The sequence below is a fragment of the Oncorhynchus keta genome, chromosome 33, assembly GCF_023373465.1.
Source record: "Oncorhynchus keta strain PuntledgeMale-10-30-2019 chromosome 33, Oket_V2, whole genome shotgun sequence".
Lineage (NCBI taxonomy): Eukaryota > Metazoa > Chordata > Actinopteri > Salmoniformes > Salmonidae > Oncorhynchus > Oncorhynchus keta.
Genome location: NC_068453.1, coordinates 21,549,547 through 21,575,067, shown reverse-complemented (window position 1 = coordinate 21,575,067; position 25,521 = coordinate 21,549,547). Strand labels below are relative to the sequence as shown.

Genomic DNA, 25,521 nt, shown 5'->3' with positions numbered 1-25,521 from the left:
TCGTGGTGACTGACTGACTGTAGTTGTGTTGCTTCGTGTTCCTCGTGGTGACTCACTGACTGTAGTTGTGTTGCTCCGTGTTCCTCGTGGTGACTGACTGTAGTTGTGTTGCTCCGTGTTCCTCATGGTGGTTGACTGTAGTTGTGTTGCTCCGTGTTCCTCGTGGTGGTTGACTGTAGTTGTGTTGCTCCGTGTTCCTCGTGGTGGTTGACTGTAGTTGTGTTGCTCCGTGTTCCTCGTGGTGGTTGACTGTAGTTGTGTTGCTCCGTGTTCCTCGTGGTGACTGACTGACTGTAGTTGTGTTGCTCCGTATTCCTCGTGGTGACTCACTGACTGTAGTTGTGTTGCTCCGTGTTCCTTGTGGTGGTTGACTGTAGTTGTGTTGCTCAGTGTTCCTCGTGGTGGTTGACTGTAGTTGTGTTGCTCCGTGTTCCTCGTGGTGACTCACTGTCTGTAGTTGTTGCTCCGTGTTCCTCATGGTGACTCACTGACTGTAGTTGTGTTGCTCCGTGTTCCTCGTGGTGACTCACTGACTGTAGTTGTGTTGCTCCGTGTTCCTCGTGGTGACTGACTGACTGTAGTTGTGTTGCTCCGTGTTCCTCGTGGTGGTTGACTGTAGTTGTGTTCCTCGTGGTGGTTGACTGTAGTTGTGTTCCTCGTGGTGGTTGACTGTAGTTGTGTTCCTCGTGGTGGTTGACTATAGTTCTGTTGCTCCGTGTTCCTCGTGGTGGTTGACTGTAGTTGTGTTGCTCCGTGTTCCTCTTGGTGACTCACTGACTGTAGTTGTGTTGCTCCGTGTTCCTCGTGGTGACTGACTGACTGTAGTTGTGTTGCTCCGTGTTCCTCGTGGTGACTAACTGACTGTAGTTGTGTTGCTCCGTGTTCCTCGTGGTGACTCACTGACTGTAGTTGTGTTGCTCCGTGTTCCTCGTGGTGACTCACTGACTGTAGTTGTGTTGCTTCGTGTTCCTTGTGGTGACTGACTGACTAGTTGTGTTGCTCTGTGTTCCTCGTGGTGACTCACTGACTGTAGTTGTGTTGCTCCGTGTTCCTCGTGGTGACTAACTGACTGTAGTTGTGTTCCTCATGGTGACTGACTGACTGTAGTTGTGTTCCTCGTGGTGACTCACTGACTGTAGTTGTGTTGCTTCGTGTTCCTTGTGGTGACTGACTGACTGTAGTTGTGTTGCTCTGTGTTCCTCGTGGTGACTCACTGACTGTAGTTGTGTTGCTTCGTGTTCCTCGTGGTGACTGACTGACTGTAGTTGTGTTGCTCCGTGTTCCTCGTGGTGACTGACTGACTGTAGTTGTGTTGCTCCGTGTTCCTCGTGATGACTGACTGACTGTATTTGTGTTGCTCCGTGTTCCTTGTGGTGACTGACTGACTGTAGTTGTTGCTCCGTGTTCCTCGTGGTGACTCACTGACTGTAGTTGTGTTGCTCCCTGTTCCTCGTGGTGACTGACTGACTGTAGTTGTGTTGCTCCGTGTTCCTCGTGGTGACTCACTGACTGTAGTTGTGTTGCTTCGTGTTCCTCGTGGTGACTCACTGTCTGTAGTTGTGTTGCTCCGTGTTCCTCGTGGTGACTAACTGACTGTAGTTGTGTTGCTCCGTGTTCCTCGTGGTGACTCACTGACTGTAGTTGTGTTGCTCCGTGTTCCTCGTGGTGACTGACTGACTGTAGTTGTGTTGCTTCGTGTTCCTCGTGGTGACTCACTGACTGTAGTTGTGTTGCTCCGTGTTCCTCGTGGTGACTAACTGACTGTAGTTGTGTTGCTCCGTGTTCCTCGTGGTGACTCACTGACTGTAGTTGTGTTGCTCCGTGTTCCTCGTGGTGACTGACTGACTGTAGTTGTGTTGCTCCGTGTTCCTCGTGGTGACTGACTGACTGTAGTTGTGTTGCTCCGTGTTCCTCGTGGTGACTCACTGACTGTAGTTGTGTTGCTCCGTGTTCCTCGTGGTGACTGACTGACTGTAGTTGTGTTGCTCCGTGTTCCTCGTGGTGACTCACTGACTGTAGTTGTGTTGCTTCGTGTCCCTCGTGGTGACTCACTGACTGTAGTTGTGTTGCTCCGTGTTCCTCGTGGTGACTCACTGACTGTGTAGTTGTGTTGCTCCGTGTTCCTCGTGGTGACTGACTGACTGTAGTTGTGTTGCTCCGTGTTCCTCGTGGTGACTGACTGACTGTAGTTGTGTTGCTTCGTGTTCCTCGTGGTGACTGACTGACTGTAGTTGTGTTGCTCCGTGTTCCTCGTGGTGACTGACTGACTGTAGTTGTGTTGCTCCGTTTTCCTCGTGGTGACTGACTGACTTTAGTTGTGTTGCTCCGTGTTCCTCGTGGTGACTGACTGACTGTAGTTGTGTTGCTCCGTGTTCCTCGTGGTGACTGACTGACTGACTGTAGTTGTGTTGCTCCGTGTTCCTCGTGGTGACTGACTGACTGTAGTTGTGTTGCTCCGTGTTCCTCATGGTGACTCACTGACTGTAGTTGTTGCACCGTGTTCCTCGTGGTGACTGACTGATTGTAGTTGTGTTGCTCCTCATGGTGGTTGACTGTAGTTGTGTCCTCCGTCCCGTGTGTCAGGATCATCCACGAGGCAGGCTACTCGGAGGAGGAGTGTAAACAGTACAGGGCTGTGGTCTACAGCAACACCATCCAGTCCATCATCGCTGTCATCAGAGCCATGGGACGACTCAAGATCGACTTTGGAGACGCCGCCAGAGCTGTGAGTGAGCTAGACATGATGATGATGGATTGCATTTATCAAAGCCTTCTGACTAAAACTATAAACACACCCAATCACATGCCCAACACTACTGATGCCATGGCAGTATTATTAATGCTATTGATGGTTATGATGGTAGGGATTATTTTCACAGTGGAACTGATGGTGACGATTTGATGGTAATAGTGATGGTTGTGCTGACGGACTGCTCTCTCCCAGGATGATGCGAGACAGCTGTTTGTGCTGGCGGGGTCGGCAGAAGAAGGTTTCATGACGGCGGAGCTGGCCGGGGTCATCAAACGCCTGTGGAAAGACGGAGGGGTACAGGCCTGCTTCAGCCGATCACGAGAGTACCAGCTCAATGACTCTGCAGCATAGTGGGTCACACACACACACACACCACCTTGTCCTGCTCACACAGTCTGCTCAGCTTGGTCTGACACACACACACACACACACACACAGCTCCTGCAGTTCCTCTTCCTCCCTAATTCTCATTCCTCTGCAATAACCAAAGGCCTTGAGCAGTCCATTTATTACAGATGCCCGCCCACTCTCTGGCAGACATGTATATCTCTACTGCCTACAGTCCAGTCTGCTTGGTGTTTCAATCTTGAGTGAGACTGTCAATATTTGTTTTGTGTGGGGGTGTCACCCCTGTAGTAGGACTGTAACACACAGGTTGCAGCATGTCTGCTGATTCCTTAACCGTAGCATTTATCTCATGTTGCTGTCCAACAGCAGATTGGCCAGGGCTGTTGTGTTTGCAAAACACCACAGACAGTAGAGCTAGAAAACATGTCCAAATCCCTTTGTCAGTGGGCAGCGTTTGAGCTCAACTCCCTCAGTTCAGTTGTTTTTTTCTGAAGTGGTTGTTCTTTTTTCGTCCGCATTGAGCCACAGCCTTTCCATTAGCCAATGAAGTCACCAGAGGGGCGGCCCCTGCGGTGTGTCATATGAAACGGAACAGACGTCATCGATTGGCTCTCTGGCCTCAAGTGCCGTAGCTGCTGGCTATTTCCAAATCAATACCCAGAATCCTTTTGGCCAGGACTACCACACACACACACCCACACCCACTGACTAGCGTCAGGTAGCCTGCCGACCGGCCTCCACAGCGAGGCTGCTGACCCCGATCTCTTCTGTTTGTTTGGGTTAAAACACCTGTGCTGAGTAGTGTGTAATTACTGCTGCCGTAATCTTTTGGAAGAGTAATACAGGGTAGATTGTTTGATGTGTGGGGGGGTTCTACTGTAGATTTACTGTTGAGGAGGGGGCAGGTGTGTGCGACAAGTCCAGAACTGAGCCCTATGTGGACTATTTTTGGAAAGATTGGCTTATAGGGACCATTCTGGGGGGCACTGATAGTGTGGAAGAGAGTTGGAAAAATGTCACTTGTTTTAACCAGTTCAAGATATAGAAGCAGACATGGTTCATGGCCAAACAAGATTTGAATAGCGTATTGTCCTATTGTTCCATTGATGTATGTGAATTGGATGCATTGACTCCCATCTAAACATTTTCTCTCTCCCCCTCCCCCCATTCTCCAGTTACTTAAATGATTTGGACAGGATATCCCAAGCCACCTATATCCCGACCCAGCAGGATGTCCTGAGGACCAGAGTCAAAACCACAGGCATTGTGGAGACACATTTCACCTTCAAGGACCTCCACTTTAAGTGAGCACTTCCTCCAAATCCCTTTTTAAGTGTAGTCATATTCCCTACTTTAAGTAGGATTACTCAATCTACCTCCCTACTGTGCCTATTGAATCTCTCAAACCCATAGAAAGGTCCTTAGTCCAGTGGTTTCATTGTGCCTGGATGACAGCTGACCATACGACATCAGCAGTGAATCATATCTGTTCTAGTGTTCCATTGGCTGATGCCAGAGAGGAAAGGGGAACGGTTGGCTCACTGGTCAATACCCATATTTCCAGTGTTGGGGATTAGTGAACTACATGTAATTGAACTGAATTTTACAGTAGCTTGGTGGTAGTTCTACTAAATTCAAATCTAGGTTGTGTTTTCTGTAGTTAGCTACACCACTACATAGTAAGACAGTTAACTACACACTATAGTTAACAATACCATGTAGTGGTGAAGCTAATTACTGGAACTACACACTACTTCTTTACCATGTACCGGTGTAGCTAACTACTGGAACTACACTCTACTTCTTTACCATGTACCGGTGTAGCTAACTACTGGAACTACACACTACTTCTTTACCATGTAGCGGTGTAGCTAACTACTGGAACTACACACTACTTTACCATGTACCGGTGTAGCTAACTACTGGAACTACACTCTACTTCTTTACCATGTACTGGTGTAGCTAACTACTGGAACTACACTCTACTTCTTTACCATGTAGCGGTGTAGCTAACTACTGGAACTACACACTACTTCTTTAACATGTAGCGGTGTAGCTAACTACCGGAACTACACACTACTTCTTTACCATGTACCGGTGTAGCTAACTACTGGAACTACACTCTACTTCTTTACCATGTACTGGTGTAGCTAACTACTGGAACTACACTCTACTTCTTTACCATGTACCGGTGTCGCTAACTACTGGAACTACACTCTACTTCTTTACCATGTAGCGGTGTAGCTAACTACTGGAACTACACACTACTTCTTTTGCAAAAAGAAAAAATAATACCTGCCTAATTGTCACTTGAAACAGTTTTTTTGTGTTAAATAGGCTAAATTACATATTAAAAGTAACTTTAGTTAAGAAAATTATATTTTCCTTAATGGAAGCATTAGTGTAGCTTTACTTCTTTCAGTGTGAAGTAATTGGTAGCTTGGTAAACTATATTTTCAGAGTCGCTTCCCCAACATCGCATATTTAGTTGTTTTATGACGTCTGTCCCCCACTCCATGTCCAATCGGCTATCAACCCCTTTAAAAATGCTCTTCCTCAACAGTTTGTTCAGCCAAGCCACTCAGTGCAACTCAGCAGAGAACTATGTGGAGCCAATCCAATGCAAACCATATCTAAGTACATTATAGCCCCACAGCCGTCTGTGTGCCAATGGGTGGAAACTGGCTCACAAAGCGGGTGACATTATTAGGGCTTGTTCCCTTGGGTTACATTAATGGGTTATACAGCTCAAAGTGCAAATTGTTAAGGGTATAAACAAGAAAGTTATTTAAAATACAAAAACATTACATTTAACAAAGTTTATACATTTATACCCCACAAAAAAATATTAAACAATTATACCCTCCCTTCTAAATATTTTATTCTGTGTTGAGCATTTCTACTGTGTACCATCTCTCCACAACACAGAAAAGCCTCCAAAAAAAATACAAATGCACGTATTCTCTGTCATTTCCATCTGGTCGCCTGTTTAACCATCTAACACTTAAACCCATGTTTTCCCTAGTGGCCAATGGCCAATAAAGTTGTTTGTCTTGTGTGAGACGTGCATGGAAACATGCTCCGTTTACATTGTCTGGTGCATTATCCTCCACTTCCTCCTCAGGATGTTTGATGTTGGAGGTCAGAGGTCCGAGAGGAAGAAATGGATCCACTGCTTCGAGGGTGTCACTGCCATCATCTTCTGTGTGGCGCTCAGCGACTATGACCTGGTGCTGGCTGAGGATGAGGAGATGGTGAGTTCCTGTCCAACCAATGGACATTAAATAAGTGTACATGTACAGTACCAGTCAAAAGTTTGGAAACACCTACTCATTCAAGGGTTTCTTTATTTTTACTATTTTCTACATTGTAGAATACCAGTGAAGACATCAAAACTATGGAATCATGTAGTAACCAAGAAAAGAGTTAAACAAATCTAAATATACTTTAGATACTTCAATGTAGCCACCCTTTGCCTTGATGACAGCTTGGTACATTCTTGGCATTCTCTTAACCAGCTTCACTTGGAATACATTTCCAACAGTCTTTAAGGAGTTCCCACATATGCTGAGCACTTGTTGGCTCAAAGGACAGATTTCTACCAGTCTAATGTGCATTGCTCATGTTTCTTGGCCCAAGCAAGTCTCTTCTTATTGGTGTCCTTTAGTAGTGGTTTCTTTGCAGCAATTTTACAATGAAGGCCAGATTTCACAGTCTCCTCTGAATTGTTGATGTCTGTTACTTGAACTCTGTGAAGCATTTATTTGGACTGCAATTTCTGAGGCTAGTAACTCTAATAAACTTATCCTCTGCAGCAGAGGTAACTCTGGGCCTTCCTATCCTGTGGCAGTTTCATCATAGTGTTTGATGGTTTTTGCGACTGCACTTGAAGAAACTTTCGAATTTCTTGAACTTTTATGGATTGACTGACCTCCATTTCTTAAAGTAATGATGGTCTATCGTTTCTCTTTGCTTATTTGAGCTGTTCTTGCCATATAATGGATTTGGTCTTTTACCAAATAGGGCTATCTTCTGTATACCACCCCTACCTTGTCACAACTGATTGGTTCAAACACATTAAGAAGGAAAGAAAATCCACAAATGAACTTTTCACAAGCCACACCTGTTAATTGAAATGCATTCCAGGTGAACACCTCATGAAGTTGGTTGAGAGAATGCCAAGAATGTGCAAAGCTATCAAAGCAAAGAGTCCCTACTTTGAAGAATCTCAAATATAAAATATGTTTTGATTTAACACTGTTTTGTTTACTACGTTATTCGATGTGTTATTTCATAGTTTTGATGTCTTCACTATTATTTTGTAAGGAAAACTCTGGAATAAGTAGGTGTGTCCAAACGTTTGACTGGTATTGTGTATCTGTATGAAACCAGCCAAGTCCTGAACAAAAAATTGTTCTCAAAAACATATTTACATTACATTTAAGTCATTTAGCAGAGCGATTTACTTTGAACATGCATTTTAGTGCTGGACTAAGCTTCATTCTGGGTCTGTGAAACTGTCTCTACGAGTCCAAACATGTTTCTGAGTATATCTCGATAGTCTAAATAGGCTTTCTCTCCTCAACTCCTTTCCTTCATCTGCACTGATCTGAAAACATAGGATAAAGCAATATGGTGGACGTCCTAGCAGGTGTTTGCTTTCACCTGTCCCGTTTTTCCACATCAGTGCAGCGTAGCCTAGTGGTTAGAGCGTTGGACTAGTAACCGGAATGTTGCAAGTTCAAACCCCGAGCTGACAAGGTACAAATCTGTCGTTCTGCCCCTGAACAGGCAGTTAACCCACTGTTCCTAGGCCGTCATTGAAAATAATAATTTGTTCTTTAACTGACTTGCCTAGTTAATTAAAGGTAAAAAAAATAAAAATGAAGGCCTGAAGTTCGAAGCCCCACAAAAACCATTGTCCAATGTTGCCGTTTTCTCTCCCCAGAACCGGATGCATGAGAGCATGAAGCTGTTTGACTCCATCTGCAACAACAAGTGGTTCACAGACACCTCCATCATCCTCTTCCTGAACAAGAAAGACCTGTTTGAGGAGAAGATCAAGAAGAGCCCTCTAACTATCTGTTACCCAGAATACGCAGGTACAGTAACACAGCCAACCAGCCATGGTAGACTGTCTATTGAATGATTGGTGATGGGTGTGTGACTTATCACTGGAGTTGTCTGTACATTTTCTATGATTTCTTTGTCATTTTGCACAACTGAACAAATAGAACAATGTCTCCATGAGTGGAAAGAGGATCTCATATAAACATATAGCGCCGGTAATATAGTTACTGAACAGATGCAGATGGTATGTTGCACCGCATCAGTGTTGTGACAGGAGACGTTCAATAGACATTAGTCACTTCTACCTTTTTAAAGAGACCAGCGAGAACAACACAAATAGCGGAAAGCCAGGAGGTAGGACATAGTGTTTCTCTATCACCTGTTCCTCCATAACACCACAGGGAGGATATCTCATTTCAACACAGTTCCCATGTGGTCACTTCCTGTGTAATTGTGTTGTCTATACTGGGGAGTATAAGAAATGTTGATCTTTTGTTTCTTGGTTGGTTTCTTATTTTATTTTGTATGGATGACATATGCTTGTTGTGAACAGTTGAAGTCGGAAGTTTACATACACCTTAGCCAAATTCCTGACATTTTATCCTCGTAAAAAAAATACCTGTCTTAGGTCAGATAGGATAACCACTTTATTTTAAGAATGTGAAATGTCAGAATAATAGTGCAGAGTGCTTTTATTTCAGCTTTTATTTATTTCATCGCATTCCCAGTGGGTCAGAAGTGTACGTGCTACCAAATACGAATTGAGTGTATTGCCTTTAAATTGTTTAACTTGGGTCAAACATTTCGGTATCCTTCAATAAGCTTCCCACAATAAGTTGGGTGAATTTTTGCCCATTCCTCCTGACAGAGCTGGTGCAACTGAGTCAGGTTTGCAGGCCTCCTTGCTCACATGCTTTTTCAGTTCTGCCCACAAATTTTCTATAGGATTGAGGACAGGGCTTTGTGATGGCCACTCCAATACCTTGACTTTGTTGTGCTTAAGGCATTTCACCACAACTTTGGAAGTATGCTTGGGGTCATTGTCCATTTGGAAGACCCATTTGTGACCAAGCTTTAACTTCCTGACTGATGTCTTGAGGTGTTGCTTCAATATATCCACATAATTTTCCTTCATCATGATGCCATCTATTTTGTGAATTGCACCAGTCCCTCCTGCAGCAAAGCACCCCCACAACATGATGCTACCACAGCCATGCTTCACGGTTGGGATGGTGTTCTTCAGCTTGCAAGCCTCCCCATTTTCCTCCAACATAACAATGGTCATTATGGCCAAAAAGTTATATTTTTGTTTCATCAGACCAGAGGACATTTCTCCAAAAAGTTTGATCTTTGTCCCCATGTGCAGTTGCAAACCGTAGTCTGGCTTTTTTATGACTGTTTTGGAGCAGTGGCTTCTTCCTTGCTGAGCGGCCTTTCAGGTTATGTCGATATAGGACTCGTTTTACTGTGGCTGTAGATATTTTTGTACCTGTTTCCTCCAGCACCTTCACAAGGTCCTTTACTGTTGTTCTGGGGATTGATTTGTACTTTTCGCAACAAAGTACGTTCATCTCTAGGAGACAGAACTCCTTCCTGAGCGATATGATGGCTGTGTGGTCTCATGGTGTTTATACTTGCGTACTATTGTTTGTACAGATGAACGTGTTACCTTCAGGCGTTTGGAAATTGCTCCCAAGGATAAACCAGACTTGTGGAAGTCTACACATTTTTTTCTGAGGTCTTGGCTGATTTCTTTTGATTTTCCCATGATGTCAAGAAAAGAGGCACTGAGTTTGAAGTTAGGCCTTCAAATACATCCACAGGTACACCTCCAATTGACTCAAATGACGTCAATTAAGCTATCAGAAGCTTCTAAAGCCATGACATAATTTTCGGACATTTTCCAAGCTGTGTAAAGGCACAGTATGTAAACGCCTGACCCACTGGAATTCTCATACAGTGAAATAATCTGTCTGTAAGCAATTGTTAGAAAAATGACTTGTGTCATGCACAAAGTAGATGTCCTAACCGACTTGCCAAAACTATAGTTTGTTAACAAGAAATTTGTGGAGTGGTTGAAAATTGAGTTTTAATGACTCCAACCTAAGTGTATGTAAACTTCTGACTTCAACTGTATGTACTGTCTTAACTATGGGATGAATTCTAACTTGCTCTTCAATTCTCACTTAGTCTCCTATTAACATCAATTCATGACATAGTGAGAATAACGGAAGCAGAGGTTGGGATTCATCCCTTATGAGGAACACCATTAGAAATGTGGGGGTTTTCTTGTCTTGCGGCTAGGCTCCAACACTTACGAGGAAGCTGCGGCCTACATCCAGTGTCAGTTTGAGGACCTGAACAAGAGGAAGGACACCAAGGAGATCTACACCCACTTCACCTGCGCCACCGACACCAAGAACGTGCAGTTTGTCTTCGACGCAGTCACTGACGTCATCATCAAGAACAACCTGAAGGACTGTGGACTCTTCTAAGTCCTGGATTTGATCGATGGAAGTTTTCTGGTGAGCCCACCTTTTTTTTTGTTCCCTTTCTCCATCAGTCTTTCCCTCTCTCTCTTCTCATCGCTTCTCCTTGTGAAACATAGCCCTGCCCACGCAATGCGGACTTGTGAACTTGTGTCCGTATGTGTAGAGTGCTGGGGGATCGATGTTGGCGCTACATGGTTGTGGGCACATGTCCGACTGGTGGCTGCCATGAGTGCTCACAGTGCCAGTGTTGAGGACTTACAAACATACCGTAAGCTCACTCCATAGCGAGCTTCAAATGTCTCAACCACCAGTTCGATCGCTCAAACGGTTGGTACGTTGTCAATGTGGGAGGTCACGTGTGTTGCGAAGCAGAGGATCACTGGTTCAAGCTCAGTATGGGGACAGGGAGAGTGGAGGAAGCCAAACTGTTAGCAGCACACTGAGATCTGTTACAATAGCATGTTGCAGTCATAGCCAGGTGCGGTTTCAGGCAGGCTGCATCGTGTTGCCCACATTGCCAGTGTGCTAAACTAGTATGCTAGCTTTCCCAGATGGTGAGAGTTATCCTCAGGAGTTCTTGTTGTCGTGTGTATCTCTACCTTCTGAAGACTGGCATCCAACTTCAAACGTTTTAGAATCAATTGACGTGTTTGAATTTTGCTGCTTCCAGGCTGCATTTGAGATGCAGTTTAACCCTTTCATTATCAACTACTTGTTAAATCTAATCATCTGAAATCAAGGCCCTCTGGAGTCTATTTGGGAGTTTAGTTAAATGCTCTGCTTCATTAATATGTTTGGGGGATGATCATGGCATGGTCAAACAATATTTTCAGGATATTTGAATGGAACGGCCTTTTGTACTGCCAGGCAGACAATAAGATCTAATGGTGTGTCTTCCTCTATTTCTCTCTCTAGGCGGTGAAAAACCAGCATAATGTGCATTTTCGGGGAGAAGATCAGGAGAATCTGAGTGGGGAGAATCAATTATGGACCATTGCTGTACTGTATTCCACTTTTAATGGATTTATTTATGTTTTTATCTTGGAACATTTTGAATTTGTGTTTAAACATTTGTGTTTGATGTTTGTCATTGTAAAATCATTTTCACACTTTTCTTTTTTGGAAGAAGCTTGTTTTATTTAGTTTGTTCCTTTTTTATGCCCTCTGGAAAAGGAAGCTTGTTTTATTTAGTTTGTTCCTTTTTTATGCCCTCTGGAAAAGGAAGCTTGTTTTATTTAGTTTGTTCCTTTTTTATGCCCTCTGGAAAAGGAAGCTTGTTTTATTTAGTTTGTTCCTTTTTTATGCCCTCTGGAAAAGGAAGCTTGTTTTATTTAGTTTGTTCCTTTTTTATGCCCTCTGGAAAAGGAAGCTTGTTTTATTTAGTTTGTTCCTTTTTTATGCCCTCTGGAAAAGGAAGCTTGCCTTTTGGTGGAAATATTCCTTTTCTCCCTCCCCAATTGTTAGGGGAAAGGGATTTGATTTGAGCTCAGTTTGTTGGTACTGTGCCTTTGCATGTCCTTTTCTCTGCAGTCACTGACCAAATTTCTATTTTTTTGCCTGCTAAAATTGTTCCAACATAAAAGGTGAAACATTTCCTGAGGGATATTAACAGTCTTTGGTGCACATTCCCAACCAATTTAGTGGCGGAATTCCCTGTGGTCCAAATGTGTGTTTGTGTGTGTCTCGATGGTGACCAACGCAGCCCCGCCCACAGGCTGTCCCATACTGACAAAGGGATGTGGTTTTTAACAGTACACCATATCAAATGTGTATCCAATATGAACCCTAGCTAGGTCAAGGAGCTTACGTTATGCTGTGGAATTAAAGAACAGCTAAACCGGAGTAATATTTTATTGTATATTTTAAGATTTATTTAAGGAGATTTCGGGGACTTGGTCTCTGCGATCACTGCAGAATCACAATTGTAAAGCAAAGTAAAAATGGATGGGGAACAAACACATGGTTATGGTCTGTAACCAGCCACAGCTGTCTGTGTGTTCTCCAACAGACGGGGAGCCTTTGTACACTTATTCCCTTATTTTGCTAATAAAACCCTTTACAAACCATTCAGTGAACCTGGCGTCTTCAGTGCTCTCCCGAGTCTATTCATCCGTATGTCATGTAGTTACCCTCATCTATTCATCCCTGTGTCATGTAGTCACCCTCATCTATTCATCCCTGTGTCATGTAGTCACCCTCATCTATTCATCCCTGTGTCATGTAGTCACCCTCATCTATTCATCCCTGTGTCATGTAGTCACCCTCATCTATTCATCCCTGTGTCATGTAGTCACCCTCATCTATTCATCCCTGTGTCATGTAGTCACCCTCATCTATTCATCCCTGTGTCATGTAGTCACCCTCATCTATTCATCCCTGTGTCATGTAGTCACCCTCATCTATTCATCCCTGTGTCATGTAGTCACCCTCATCTATTCATCCCTGTGTCATGTAGTCACCCTCATCTATTCATCCCTGTGTCATGTAGTCACCCTCATCTATTCATCCCTGTGTCATGTAGTCACCCTCATCTATTCATCCCTGTGTCATGTAGTCACCCGCATCTATTCATCCCTGTGTCATGTAGTCACCCGCATCTATTCATCCCTGTGTCATGTAGTCACCCGCATCTATTCATCCCTGTGTCATGTAGTCACCCTCATCTATTCATCCCTGTGTCATGTAGTCACCCTCATCTATTCATCCTTGTGTCATGTAGTCACCCTCATCTATTCATCCTTGTGTCATGTAGTCACCCTCATCTTCATGCTTGTGTCATGTAGTCACCCTCATCTTCATCCTTGAGTCATGTAGTCACCCTCATCTTCATCCTTGTGTCATGTAGTCACCCTCATCTTGGGTCCTTCTGTAGCTCAGTTGGTAGAGCATGGCGCTTGTAACGCCAGGATAGTGGGTTCGATTCCCGGGACCACCCATACGTAGAATGTATGCACACATGACTGTAAGTCGCTTTGGATAAAAGCGTCTGCTAAATGGCATATATTATCTATTCATCCTTGTGTCATGTAGTCACCCTCATCTTCATCCTTGTGTCATGTAGTCACCCTCATCTTCATCCTTATGTAATGTAGTCACCCTCATCTTCATCCTTGAGTCATGTAGTCACCCTCATCTTCATCCTTGTGTCATGTAGTCACCCTCATCTATTCATCCTTGTGTCATGTAGTCACCCTCATCTTCATCCTTGTGTAGTCATCATTTTTCTGTTTTACCATCCTGTTTCTTTATGCCATGTTGATGTCACACTGATGTCACATGCTGACTGGCTGCCATGCCCAGCTTGCTGGGGAAAACCCCAAAATGTATCCTTCTGTTTAAATGTTGTTTTACTTCAGAAGGTGTGACACACTTCACTGTGAAACAGTGGTATAACGGGAGTGATTTTCCCACCATCCTTGAGTGTTTGGCACAAACGCATACAAAACACATCACAGTGTGTGTGATCAAGGAAACTGGCAAACTGGAGACAATTCTCCTTGTCTCTAGATTATTCTCCTCTGGTGGCATTTCCCTGTCTGTTTGAATATACAGCTGTATGGAGTGTGGCACTGCTGTTTGTTGGGTGTTGAATGATTGACAGCCTGTTGTCATTGGGTGGTGGGTGACTTAAGGAGAGGCAGAGTCTGGTCAGTGGCCATGGTGACATGTTTGGTCATAATGACGTAAAAAAAATCACTATTCCATCATCTTGTTTCTCTAATCTCATTAGCCAGATTTTCCTGCAGAGCTATTGTTGGTTTAGGTTTTTGGAGGAAATGAAACGCTTTCAGGGAGTTTACAGGTTCTTTACAACCTTTCAGGGAGTTTACAGGTTCTTTACAACCTTTCAGGGAGTTTACAGGTTCTTTACAACCTTTCAGGGAGTTTACAGGTTCTTTACAAGCTTTCAGGGAGTTTACAGGTTCTTTACAAGCTTTCAGGGAGTTTACAGGTTCTTTACAAGCTTTCAGGGAGTTTACAGGTTCTTTACAAGCTTTCAGGGAGTTTACAGGTTCTTTACAAGCTTTCAGGGAGTTTACAGGTTCTTTACAAGCTTTCAGGGAGTTTACAGGTTCTTTACAACCTTTCAGGGAGTTTACAGGTTCTTTACAACCTTTCAGGGAGTTTACAGGTTCTTTACAAGCTTTCATTCAGGGAGTTTACAGGCTCTTTACAACCTTTCAGGGAGTTTACAGGTTCTTTACAAGCTTTCAGGGAGTTTACAGGTTCTTTACAAGCTTTCAGGGAGTTTACAGGTTCTTTACAACCTTTCAGGGAGTTTACAGGTTCTTTACAACCTTTCAGGGAGTTTACAGGTTCTTTACAACCTTTCAGGGAGTTTACAGGTTCTTTACAACCTTTCAGGGAGTTTACAGGTTCTTTACAACCTTTCAGGGAGTTTACAGGTTCTTTACAACCTTTCAGGGAGTTTACAGGTTCTTTACAAGCTTTCAGGGAGTTTACAGGTTCTTTACAAGCTTTCAGGGAGTTTACAGGTTCTTTACAAGCTTTCAGGGAGTTTACAGGTTCTTTACAAGCTTTCAGGGAGTTTACAGGTTCTTTACAAGCTTTCAGGGAGTTTACAGGTTCTTTACAAGCTTTCAGGGAGTTTACAGGTTCTTTACAACCTTTCAGGGAGTTTACAGGTTCTTTACAACCTTTCAGGGAGTTTACAGGTTCTTGACAACCTTTCAGGGAGTTTACAGGTTCTTGACAACCTTTCAGGGAGTTTACAGGTTCTTGACAACCTTTCAGGGAGTTTACAGGTTCTTGACAACCTTTCAGGGAGTTTACAGGTTCTTGACAACCTTTCAGGGAGTTTACAGGTTCTTGACAACCTTTCAGGGAGTTTACAGGTTCTTGACAACCTTTCAGGGAGTTTACAGGTTCTTGACAACCTTTCAGGGAGTTTACAGGTTCTTGACAACCTTTCAGGGAGTTTACAGGTTCTTGACAACCTTTCAGGGAGTTTACAGGTTCTTGACAACCTTTCAGGGAGTTTACAGGTTCTTGACAACCTTTCAGGGAGTTTACAGGTTCTTGACAACCTTTCAGGGAGTTTACAGGTTCTTGACAACCTTTCAGGGAGTTTACAGGTTCTTGACAACCTTTCAGGGAGTTTACAGGTTCTTGACAACCTTTCAGGGAGTTTACAGGTTCTTGACAACCTTTCAGGGAGTTTACAGGTTCTTGACAACCTTTCAGGGAGTTTACAGGTTCTTGACAACCTTTCAGGGAGTTTACAGGTTCTTGACAACCTTTCAGGGAGTTTACAGGTTCTTGACAACCTTTCAGGGAGTTTACAGGTTCCTGACAACCTTTCAGGGAGTTTACAGGTTCCTGACAACCTTTCAGGGAGTTTACAGGTTCTTTACAACCTTTCAGGGAGTTTACAGGTTCTTTACAACCTTTCAGGGAGTTTACAGGTTCCTGACAACCTTACAACTCAGAACAGCAAGTCATGAGAGACGAGGTTCTCTATGGTGAATCTCCTCAGTAACCTCCCACTGGGGGGCTCACTGGTGGAATCAATGTTTCCAACATTTCAATGAAATTACATTGAACCAACATGGAATAGACATTGAATTGACGTGTGTGAGAGACACCTATTCAGTTCCCATATCGTGTGAACTTGTTCAGATTATCTGATACATATTTGTATTGGTCATAGATGTTATCCCAGATACACTGTTTGCAATGTAAATGAGTTGGCACTTTCCATAGAAATAGACCACTACTGTCCACTTCTATGACACACACTTGTATGTTCCCATATCCCAAGTCAGATCTGGGCAACCTCAGGGGAGCGGAAGGAGGCATTGAACTGGCACAGATGCCCCTTAGCAGCCACACAACCCTTCAACACTGTGGAGCGTTCACTACTTCCTCCGTCCTTCCATCCCTGGCCAAATTGTCTTCCACCCGGTGATCTCTATTCTCTAAGGACTCTCTAAGGACTGGGTTGGGCACCATATTTTGCATAACGTGGGCACATGATAAGAAACGCTAATTTGCATCTATAGATGCGTGCACATCCCTGTGGCAGCGTGTCTGTGCAGGAAGGCTACATTTGCATAGTTTAGCTGTCATTACAATATGACAGAGAAGGAGGGAGAGACAGATGTGTGACGGACAGGCGGAGGGAGGGAGGGAGGAAGATGTATTTATGTGAAGTGGGGCTCAGGGATTTGGCTCCCATGGGCGCCACGGTTGGGGGAGGTATATTTTTAGCACCCTGAAAATATGACAACAAAAAAAAACATGGAGAGCAGGGGTGGCGGGCTTCGGCTGCGGCAGTGTGAAATACTGAAAAACAATAGTGACACTGTTAATAAATGGTTAACGCTGAAGAACAGAGGGAGGTTGTGGTGTGTGTGTGATGGAGAACAATGGACATATTATTCATGTTCTGCCTGGAACTGTACAGCGTTTACTCTTTGTTTACGGTGTCTGGTATCTCTGTATGAAGCAGCTGGCCGTTGGAGGGAGGAGACAGGCTTATCGGTGGTATCTGGGCCTGGTGGTGGCTGTGTTGGACCGGCCACATAGTTAAACCAGCCACACTTAGTCTGTCTGGCTGCCACCTCCAAGTCATCATGGGGTGCTGTATTCACTCGCACGTACGCACACACATACAATCTGCAATGTTTGCTTTCAGTCTGCCGGTGTAGACTCCTTCACCTTCATGGAAGGACTCTCCCCCCACACACACACACACACACACACACACACACACACACACACACACACACACACACACACACACACACACACACACACACACACACACACACACAGTTTATATTACAACCCCAGGGAGCACCAACACAAACTTCTGCATGCAATAAGGGACACAGCTGATTGGAAACTATAGTCAGTGCACAGCATCAGTGTCGGTATTAGCAATTCTATATGATACACCACTGAAGCTGTGACATGAGAAGGAGAGATTGACCAATGTCATTTTCCAAAGCCTTGAAACTGTCCACAGCTGACCAACTCTGGTCTTACCAGTTCTCCTGTTATTACCAATCAGAGGACCTGTTGATATTGTGTATGGATGGTCTCTTTCTCTGACGTGTGTGTGTGTGTGACAATGTTTCCCTGGCGGATTTTTGTTTTCCAACAGATGTGGCATAGTTAGCGTGAAAGTCAATAAATTAGGCATGTCGGCAAAATAAATGTTTATTGGGAAGTTAGCCTAGCCAGCTTTCTATTTTTGTAGTAATCATGGCCGAATTCCGTCCAGGCACGCCCTGCACGTGCCCAGGGTCCCTGACCTCCAGATTTTGTTAGTCACTCTCATTCGGATATCATGGGAATGGGAATCAATTGTTTGGTCCCTACAAGGATTGTTAAACAAACGTGTGTGTACATATCAATCTACTACTGTATTTGTGTGTAACTATACAGCCTGGGCTTACGCTCCTTGCTTCTATATTTTTGTCCCCAGCCCCCCAGCCCCCCCCTCAACCCCACAACACGTCACCTGATCTTTGTTGCTCTTGTTCAGTCGCCGTGACTCGCTTTCATCTTCTTCCTCTCCCCGTGATGTCATCGGCGCTGGGCTCCATGGCAACAGGCAGAGATATTCCTTTAGACAGGCATTACCTTCAGCTCAGTGGAGAAGAGACGCGTTATATATAGCTCCTGATGTTTCTATGTGTTAGACAATGATGGGACGTAACGCCATCTTCCATCACCAAGCTGTTTTCTGCCTATGGGACATTGGGTCATTGTGACGAGGCGGTCATGTGACTACGGGGCCAATTGAAGAATGACGCCGACCCAAGATTTAGTAAAAATAGATATCTCTATTATTTATCCTCATGTAGAGTGCATGCATTGAGCCAAAAAAAGCACCATGAAAATCGTCACAACTGCATTGAGCAATGCTATCATTTCCAGCTTTTTAATTCTGCTTTTCTTTTCCAGTTTATAGTTTGTTTTATAGTGCTCTCATTCATTCATTCTTTCCTGTCCTTGACTGCTCTGTGATAATGCTTCATTTAGTTTGACACAGACACACCAACAGATTCACTGATCACTTCTCCACTGCAGTGTGCCTAAATCTAGTAACGCGTGTGTACTACACTATGCCGCCGCCACCACCACCACATCAAATCCATAGCACAACGTGTGTGGGGGGTGGGGTGAAGAACCCATCTTCTCCACAGGCCTCGGTGCAGGGAGAGCCCAGGGATCCAGATGTGTTAGGAACAGTTACAGCTCTTACAGCTCTAACACCCCACCCACTCCTTTCTGCAGCCTGAACAATAGTGCAGGGAGAGTTAGCTCTCTCTGTGCCTTGATGTGAAATGCCTGGGATTAAACAGCCTTTGTAGACTCTTAACATTCCTGTGTGCCCACTGCCTGGGTCCAGTCACATGAGCTGGCTGGGGTAGGGTGGTGGTCATGGAGGGTTGAATGGTTACCCACTTCCAGACAGGAGTTTGTGCACATGAGGCTGACGCAAAGGCTTATGGGAGATGAACTCCGGAGTCAGGCGTTGTAGGCAGGCCTACCACTATGGCTGCTCACTGGGCCACTGCTGAGGATCTCTCAAGCTCCCGCTGTCTGTCTTTCTGTGGGCGGGCCTCTGCTGATTTCCTGTGAAAGAATCATTCATTATGCAAAATATTATGGCTCATGTACTTGTTATGTCCTACTTTAGGAAAATGGGGGCAATGGTGATGTCATGTATTTGTTTGTGTACTATCCTCATAGAAACTGTCCGCTTTGTAAGGAGGCTTGGGTCCTGGCTGGTGTAACCATAACTCTTAGGCTGTAGGCTACTGAAAGCCCTTTGGACTCAGGTTTCTCCTTCCAGACAGAGGGATGGGTTGTACTCAGACCAGAGCACCTACTTCAGCCAAGCTAAGTAGCCTAATAGCCCACTGTATATATGGAATCCTTTCTCGGAACATTGCTTATGAAATTGCTTCTTCCAGTTACTGATAATGTCATGTCTTTCATATCATTAAAGGTGAAGACTGCTATTTTATCAAATCAATTCTCTGTAATTATTATTACGTGATTAAACTAATCATGTACATTTAATTAACTAGGAAGTCGGGGCACCATGGAAAATCTTCAGATTATGAAGTTATAATTTTCAGAATTTAACTCTTCAGATATTTTAATATCTGATCAATTAGTCTTCTATTAATAAATTATTTGTCGTAAATTGTTGGTTATCTGACCAAACCCAGCCTAAACTATGAATGATCCATACACCGATTGGCTCAGTCATTTATTTACTAATTAACTAAATAATCACAGAAATGCATAACAAACAGACAGTAGATATTGGGAAGATAGGGAAGATCCCCTAGTGGGCTAAACAGATATGACTGCTTGGTATACAAAGAAAAGGGGGTGTGGACCGATAGTGGGAAAGACAAAATGGATCACTACACACGGTAGATAATTATATTAATTGAAATGCTAATCCTTTGCACATGAACGCTCGCTCATTCGGGAATAACTGCAATCAATATATTTACGCCCATATGATGTTGTTGTCTTCTCTGTTGGAATCGTCGGTCCGTCTGCTGTAGAGTCAGTTCATCAGAGAGTCTCTGGATACTTCCCCAGAAGTCAATGTCTTTCATGGTTGTAGATCTATTGGCGGCTCCTGATAGTGTCTGTTGTAATGGATACGTCAGGCGTTGTTCTTAGCATAGATGTTTTGGCTGTTGTTGGTATTCCATCCTAGGTTTACATAATTTCTAGCTGCAGTCTAGTAATTAGTATCTAAGATTTGCTCATATTCTGTAGGGATCGATAGTCTCAGAGTCTAACCATTTCCAGCCGTGTAGCTATTGCCTATGGTTAGGTATTCAACAACCATTGCAACCTTAGCTTACACCGGAGTTTGGGTGGTCTGATGTGAATTTCCTTAGGAGTGGGTTTTATTCGTAACAATAGAAAATGGCGGTTCCATGACGGCAGATCATGTCTGTGCTCACGGGGTGTGGCCGCTGAGTAGGTAAGCTTTACTGGGAATACAATTATCTCAAATTAAAGGTTAACATCACATCATTTCACAAATAGTTTCATCTTTACTCATTCATTTTATACAAGACTTAGATGCAACCCCCATAGTTGAGAAATGTACACATTCAGAGATATAGTAACCAGAGTTCTGTAAGTTTCAGTGTATCACAGCGAACTTCGAACTTCCGGCGCCAACAGAGATGGCCGCCTCGCTTCGCGTTCCTGGGACACTATGTAGTATTTTGTTTTGTTACGTGTTATTTCTTACATTGGTACCCCAGGTAATCTTAGGTATCATTACATACAGTCGGTAGGAACTACTGAATATAAGAGCAACGTCAACACACCATCATTACGGCCAGGAATATGACTTTCACGAAGCGGATCCTGTGTTCTGCCTTCCACTCAGGACAACGGATCGGATCCCCGCCGTCGACCCAAAAGAACGACGTCGTAAAAGAGGCAAAAGAAGCGGTCTTCTGGTCAGGCTCCGGAGGCGGGCACATCACGCATCACTCCCTAGCATACTACTCGCCAATGTCCAGTCTCCCTCTTGACAACAAGGTTGATGAATTCCGAGCAAAGGTAGCATTCCAGAGAGGCATCAGAGACTAACGTTCTTTGCTTCACGGAAACATGGCTCACTCGAGAGACGCTAATGGAGTCTGTGCAGCCAGCTGGTTTCTTCACGCATCGCGCTGACAGAAACAAGCATCTTTCTGGTAAGAAGAGGGGCGGGGGGGTATGCCTTATGATTAACAAGATATGGTGTGATCATAACAACATGCAGGAACTCAAGTCCTTCTGTTCACCTGACTTAGAATTCCTCACAATCAAATGTCGACTGCATTATCTACCAAGGGAATTCTCTTCGATTATAATCACAGCCATATATATTCCCACCCAAACAGACACATCGATGGCCCTGAACAAACTTTATTTGACTCTATGCAAACTGGAAACCACATATCCTGAGGCTGCAATCATTGTAGCTGGGGATTTTAACAAGGCTAATCTGAAAACAAGACTCCCTAAATTGTATCAGCATATCGATTGCGCAACCAGAGCTGGTAAAACCCACAACAACATTGACGAATACGCTGATTCGGTGAGTGAGTTCATTAGAAAGTGCATTGACGATGGCGTACCCATAGCAACGATTAAAACATTCCCAAACCAGAAACCATGGATTGAAGGCAGCATTCCTGTGAAAGTGAAAGCGTGAACCACTGCTTTTAACCAGGGCAAGGTGACTGGAAACATGACCGAATACAAACATTTTAGCTATTCCCTCCGCAAGGCAATCAAACAAGCTAAGCATCACTATAGAGACAAAGTAGAGTTGCAATTCAATAGCTCAGACACGAGGTATGTGGCAGGGTCTACAGTCAATCACGGATTACAAAAGGAAAACCATCCCCGTCGCGGACCAGGATGTCTTGATCCCAGACAGACTAAATAACTTTTTTGCCCGCTTTGAGGACAATACAGTGCCACTGACACGGCCCGCAACCAAAACCTGAGGACTCTCCTTCACTGCAGCCGACGCGAGTAAAACATTTAAACGTGTTAACCCTCGCAAGGCTGCAGGCCCAGACTGCAACCCCAGCCGCGCCCTCAGAGCATGCACAGACCAGCTGGCTGATGTATTTACGGACATATTCAATCAATCCTTATCCCAGTCTGCTGTTCCCACATGCTGCAAGAGGGCCACCATTGTCCCTGTTCCCAAGAAAGCTAAAGTAACTGAGCTAAACGACTACCGCCCCGTAGCACTCACTTCCGTCATCATGAAGTGCTTTGAGAGACTAGTCAAGGACCATATCACCTCCACCCTACCTGACACCCTAGACCCACTCCAATTTGCTTACCGCCCAAATAGGTCCACAGACGACGCAATCGCAACCACACTGCACACCGCCCTAACCCATCTGGACAAGAGGAATACCTATGTGAGAATGTTGTTCATCGACTACAGCTCAGCATTTAACACCATAGTACCCTCAACTTGTCATCAAGCTCGAGACCCTGGGTCTCGACCCCGCCCTGTGCAACTGGGTACTGGACTTCCTGACGGGCCGCCCCCAGGTGGTGAGGGTAGGTAACAACATCTCCACCCCGCTGATCCTCAACACTAGGGCCCCACAAGGGTGCGTTCTGAGCCCTCTCCTGTACTCCCTGTTCACCTCACGACTGCGTGATCATGCACGCCTCCAACTCAATCATCAAGTTTGAGGACAACACTACAGTGGTAGGCTTGATTACCAACAACGACGAGACGGCCTACAGGGAGGAGGTGAGGGCCCTCAGTGTGATGTCAGGAAAATAACCTCACACTCCACTTGAACAAAACAAAGGAGATGTTCGTGGACTTCAGGAAACAGCAGAGGGAGCACCCCCCTATCCACATCGATGGGACAGTAGTGGAGAAGGTGGGAAGTTTTAAGTTCCTCTGTGTACACATCACGGAAAAACTGAATTGGTCCACCCACACAGACAGTGTCTTGAAGAAGGCGAAGCAGTGCCTCTTCAACCTCAGGAGGCTGAAGAAATTTGGATTGTCACCAAAAGCACTCACAAACTTCTACAGATGCACAATCGAGGGAATCCTGTCGGGCTGTATCACCGCCTGGTACGGCAACTGCCCCGCCCACAACCGTAAGGCTCTCCAGAGGGTAGTGAGGTCTGCACAACGCATCACCGGGGGCAAACTACCTGCCCTCCAGGACACCTACACCCCCCGATGTCACAGGAAGGCCATAAAGATCATCAAGGACAACAACCACCCGAGCCACTGCCTGTTCACCCCACTATCATCCAGAAGGCGATGTCAGTACAGGTGCATCAAAGCAGGGACCGAGAGACTGAAAAACAGCTTCTATCTCAAGGCCATCAGACTGTTAAACAGCCACCACTAACATTGAGTGGCTGCTGCCAACACACTGACTCAACTCCAGCCACTTTAATGATGGGAATCGATGGAAATTGATGTAAAATATATCACTAGCCACTTTAAACAATGCTACTTAATATATATGTTTACATACCCTACATTACTCATCTCATATACTTTACTCATCTCATATGTATATGTATATACTGTACTCGATACCATCTACTGCATCTTGCCTATGCCGTTCTGTACCATCACTCATTCATATCTTTATGTACTGTGGCAAACCTCTTCAAGGTTAGGAGCGTTTGTCACAAACTAAGTGGTAAACTGTCACCAAATCACCCAAGAATGAGAGTTCTTTCGAACAGGACAGTACCTGTGTGTTTGTTTCTCCGTCCTGGTCCACCCAGGCCGTAGGCGAGGTCAAGGATAGCAGGGTTCGGTACACGAATCGGGTTCTCGGTAGGTCCAGGTCCAAACGCCAACAGGTAAGTCCAAACAATCCAGCTCATACACGGTAAATCCAGCCAATCTCTATAGTCTCTTTCTCTATTGTTCATAGCTCCTTCCAGCACTCTCTCTTTCTCTTCCTGGTTTTTCTTGACCCTTTATCTGTGAGTCGGCTCCACCTTCTGAGGGTTCCCCTTGCTTCTTGGACTTGTAGTTTTGGCGGTCGGCCATTTTGTGATCTGTAGTTCTGACAGGGGTGGCCATTTTAGTGATCGGGCAGAGCCCGTTTATTAGCTCTGCTCTCACATATCTGCCACTTATCACTCGACCCCCTTCTTTGCCACAGTACATATTCTTTATCCCTTTACACTTGTGTGTATAAGGTAGTAGTTTTGGAATTGTTAGGTTAGATTACTCGTTGGTTACTACTGCATTGTCGGAACTAGCATCTAACATTTAACATCTGCTAACCATGTGCATGTGACATATAAATTTGATTTGAGTTGTGCGTTTCCTGCCATCCATGAGGTCAACCTTTGTTCACTCTGTGGTCTCTCTCTCTGCATGACAATGGGGAGGGAGTCTCCACCAGGAATTTATGGCCTGAGATAACAGAACCTGGGTGTAGGAGAGAGTGAGAGAGAGGGGGAAGCCACGATCTACACCCAGAAAGGGACACGTCATGACAATAGTCATGCACCCATCAAGAAACGCACTGTTAGAACTGCCAAATCCCAATGAATAGATGATGAATTGAAAAACTCCATGGCTGCGAAGGATGAGGCAAAGGGAATAGCAAATAAGTTTGGCAACACAGCAAGATTGGCAAACATACTATAAATTGAGAATTCATGTAACTATACAAAAATAAGAAGACACTATACCATGGAACAAAGGTGAATGATAATAAAAAGCTCTAGAGTACCTTAAATAAAACTCGAGGCAAAAAAGCCTCATCCTTCATTGAGCAGATGGCTTGTTCATAACAGAACCCTTTGATATTGCAACCACTTTTATTTTCTTGTTGACGAGCAAACAAATGCTGAGCCTTCATATTCATGTATTCCACTACCAACCTCAGTAATTCACCAGGTTGTAGGCAATAGGTGGTTTGTCCTGGTTCAAACAAATGGTTCAAACATTTGACCAATCAGCCTGTTACCGGTGCTTAGCAAGATTTTGAAAAAATCATGTTTGACCAAATACAATGATATTGTACAGAAAAAAAACGTAAGACTTTCAGCATGCTTATAGGGAAGGGCAATCAACATGCTTGGCACTGAAACAAATGACTGATGATTGGCTGAAAGAAATGTATAAGATTGTGGGAGCTGTTTTGTTAGACTTCAGTGCTGCTTTTGATATCATTGATCATAACCTACTGCTGGAAAAAACATATGTGTTATAGATGTCCATCCTCTGTCTCATCATGGATGAGTTTCCGATCTAATAGAACAGTGTTTTATGGAAGCCAGAGAAATCAAATTGTATTTGTCACATTCACCGAATACAAA

The 25,521-nt window shown here is 44.3% G+C and overlaps 1 protein-coding gene across 1 annotated transcript in view; it reads left to right on the top strand.

Moving 5' to 3' along the window:
* LOC118366383 (guanine nucleotide-binding protein G(i) subunit alpha-1) overlaps nt 1-12,728 on the top strand; it is a 34,483-nt gene extending 21,755 nt beyond the window's left edge. The window contains exons 3-9 of the mRNA XM_035749007.2: nt 2,584-2,725; nt 2,945-3,102; nt 4,276-4,404; nt 6,225-6,354; nt 8,049-8,202; nt 10,475-10,695; nt 11,578-12,728. Of these exons, the coding sequence (XP_035604900.1) occupies nt 2,584-2,725; nt 2,945-3,102; nt 4,276-4,404; nt 6,225-6,354; nt 8,049-8,202; nt 10,475-10,665 (904 nt within the window). The 3' untranslated portion in view covers nt 10,666-10,695; nt 11,578-12,728. The remainder of the gene's footprint in view (nt 1-2,583; nt 2,726-2,944; nt 3,103-4,275; nt 4,405-6,224; nt 6,355-8,048; nt 8,203-10,474; nt 10,696-11,577) is intronic.
* Nucleotides 12,729-25,521: the final 12,793 nt, after the last annotated feature.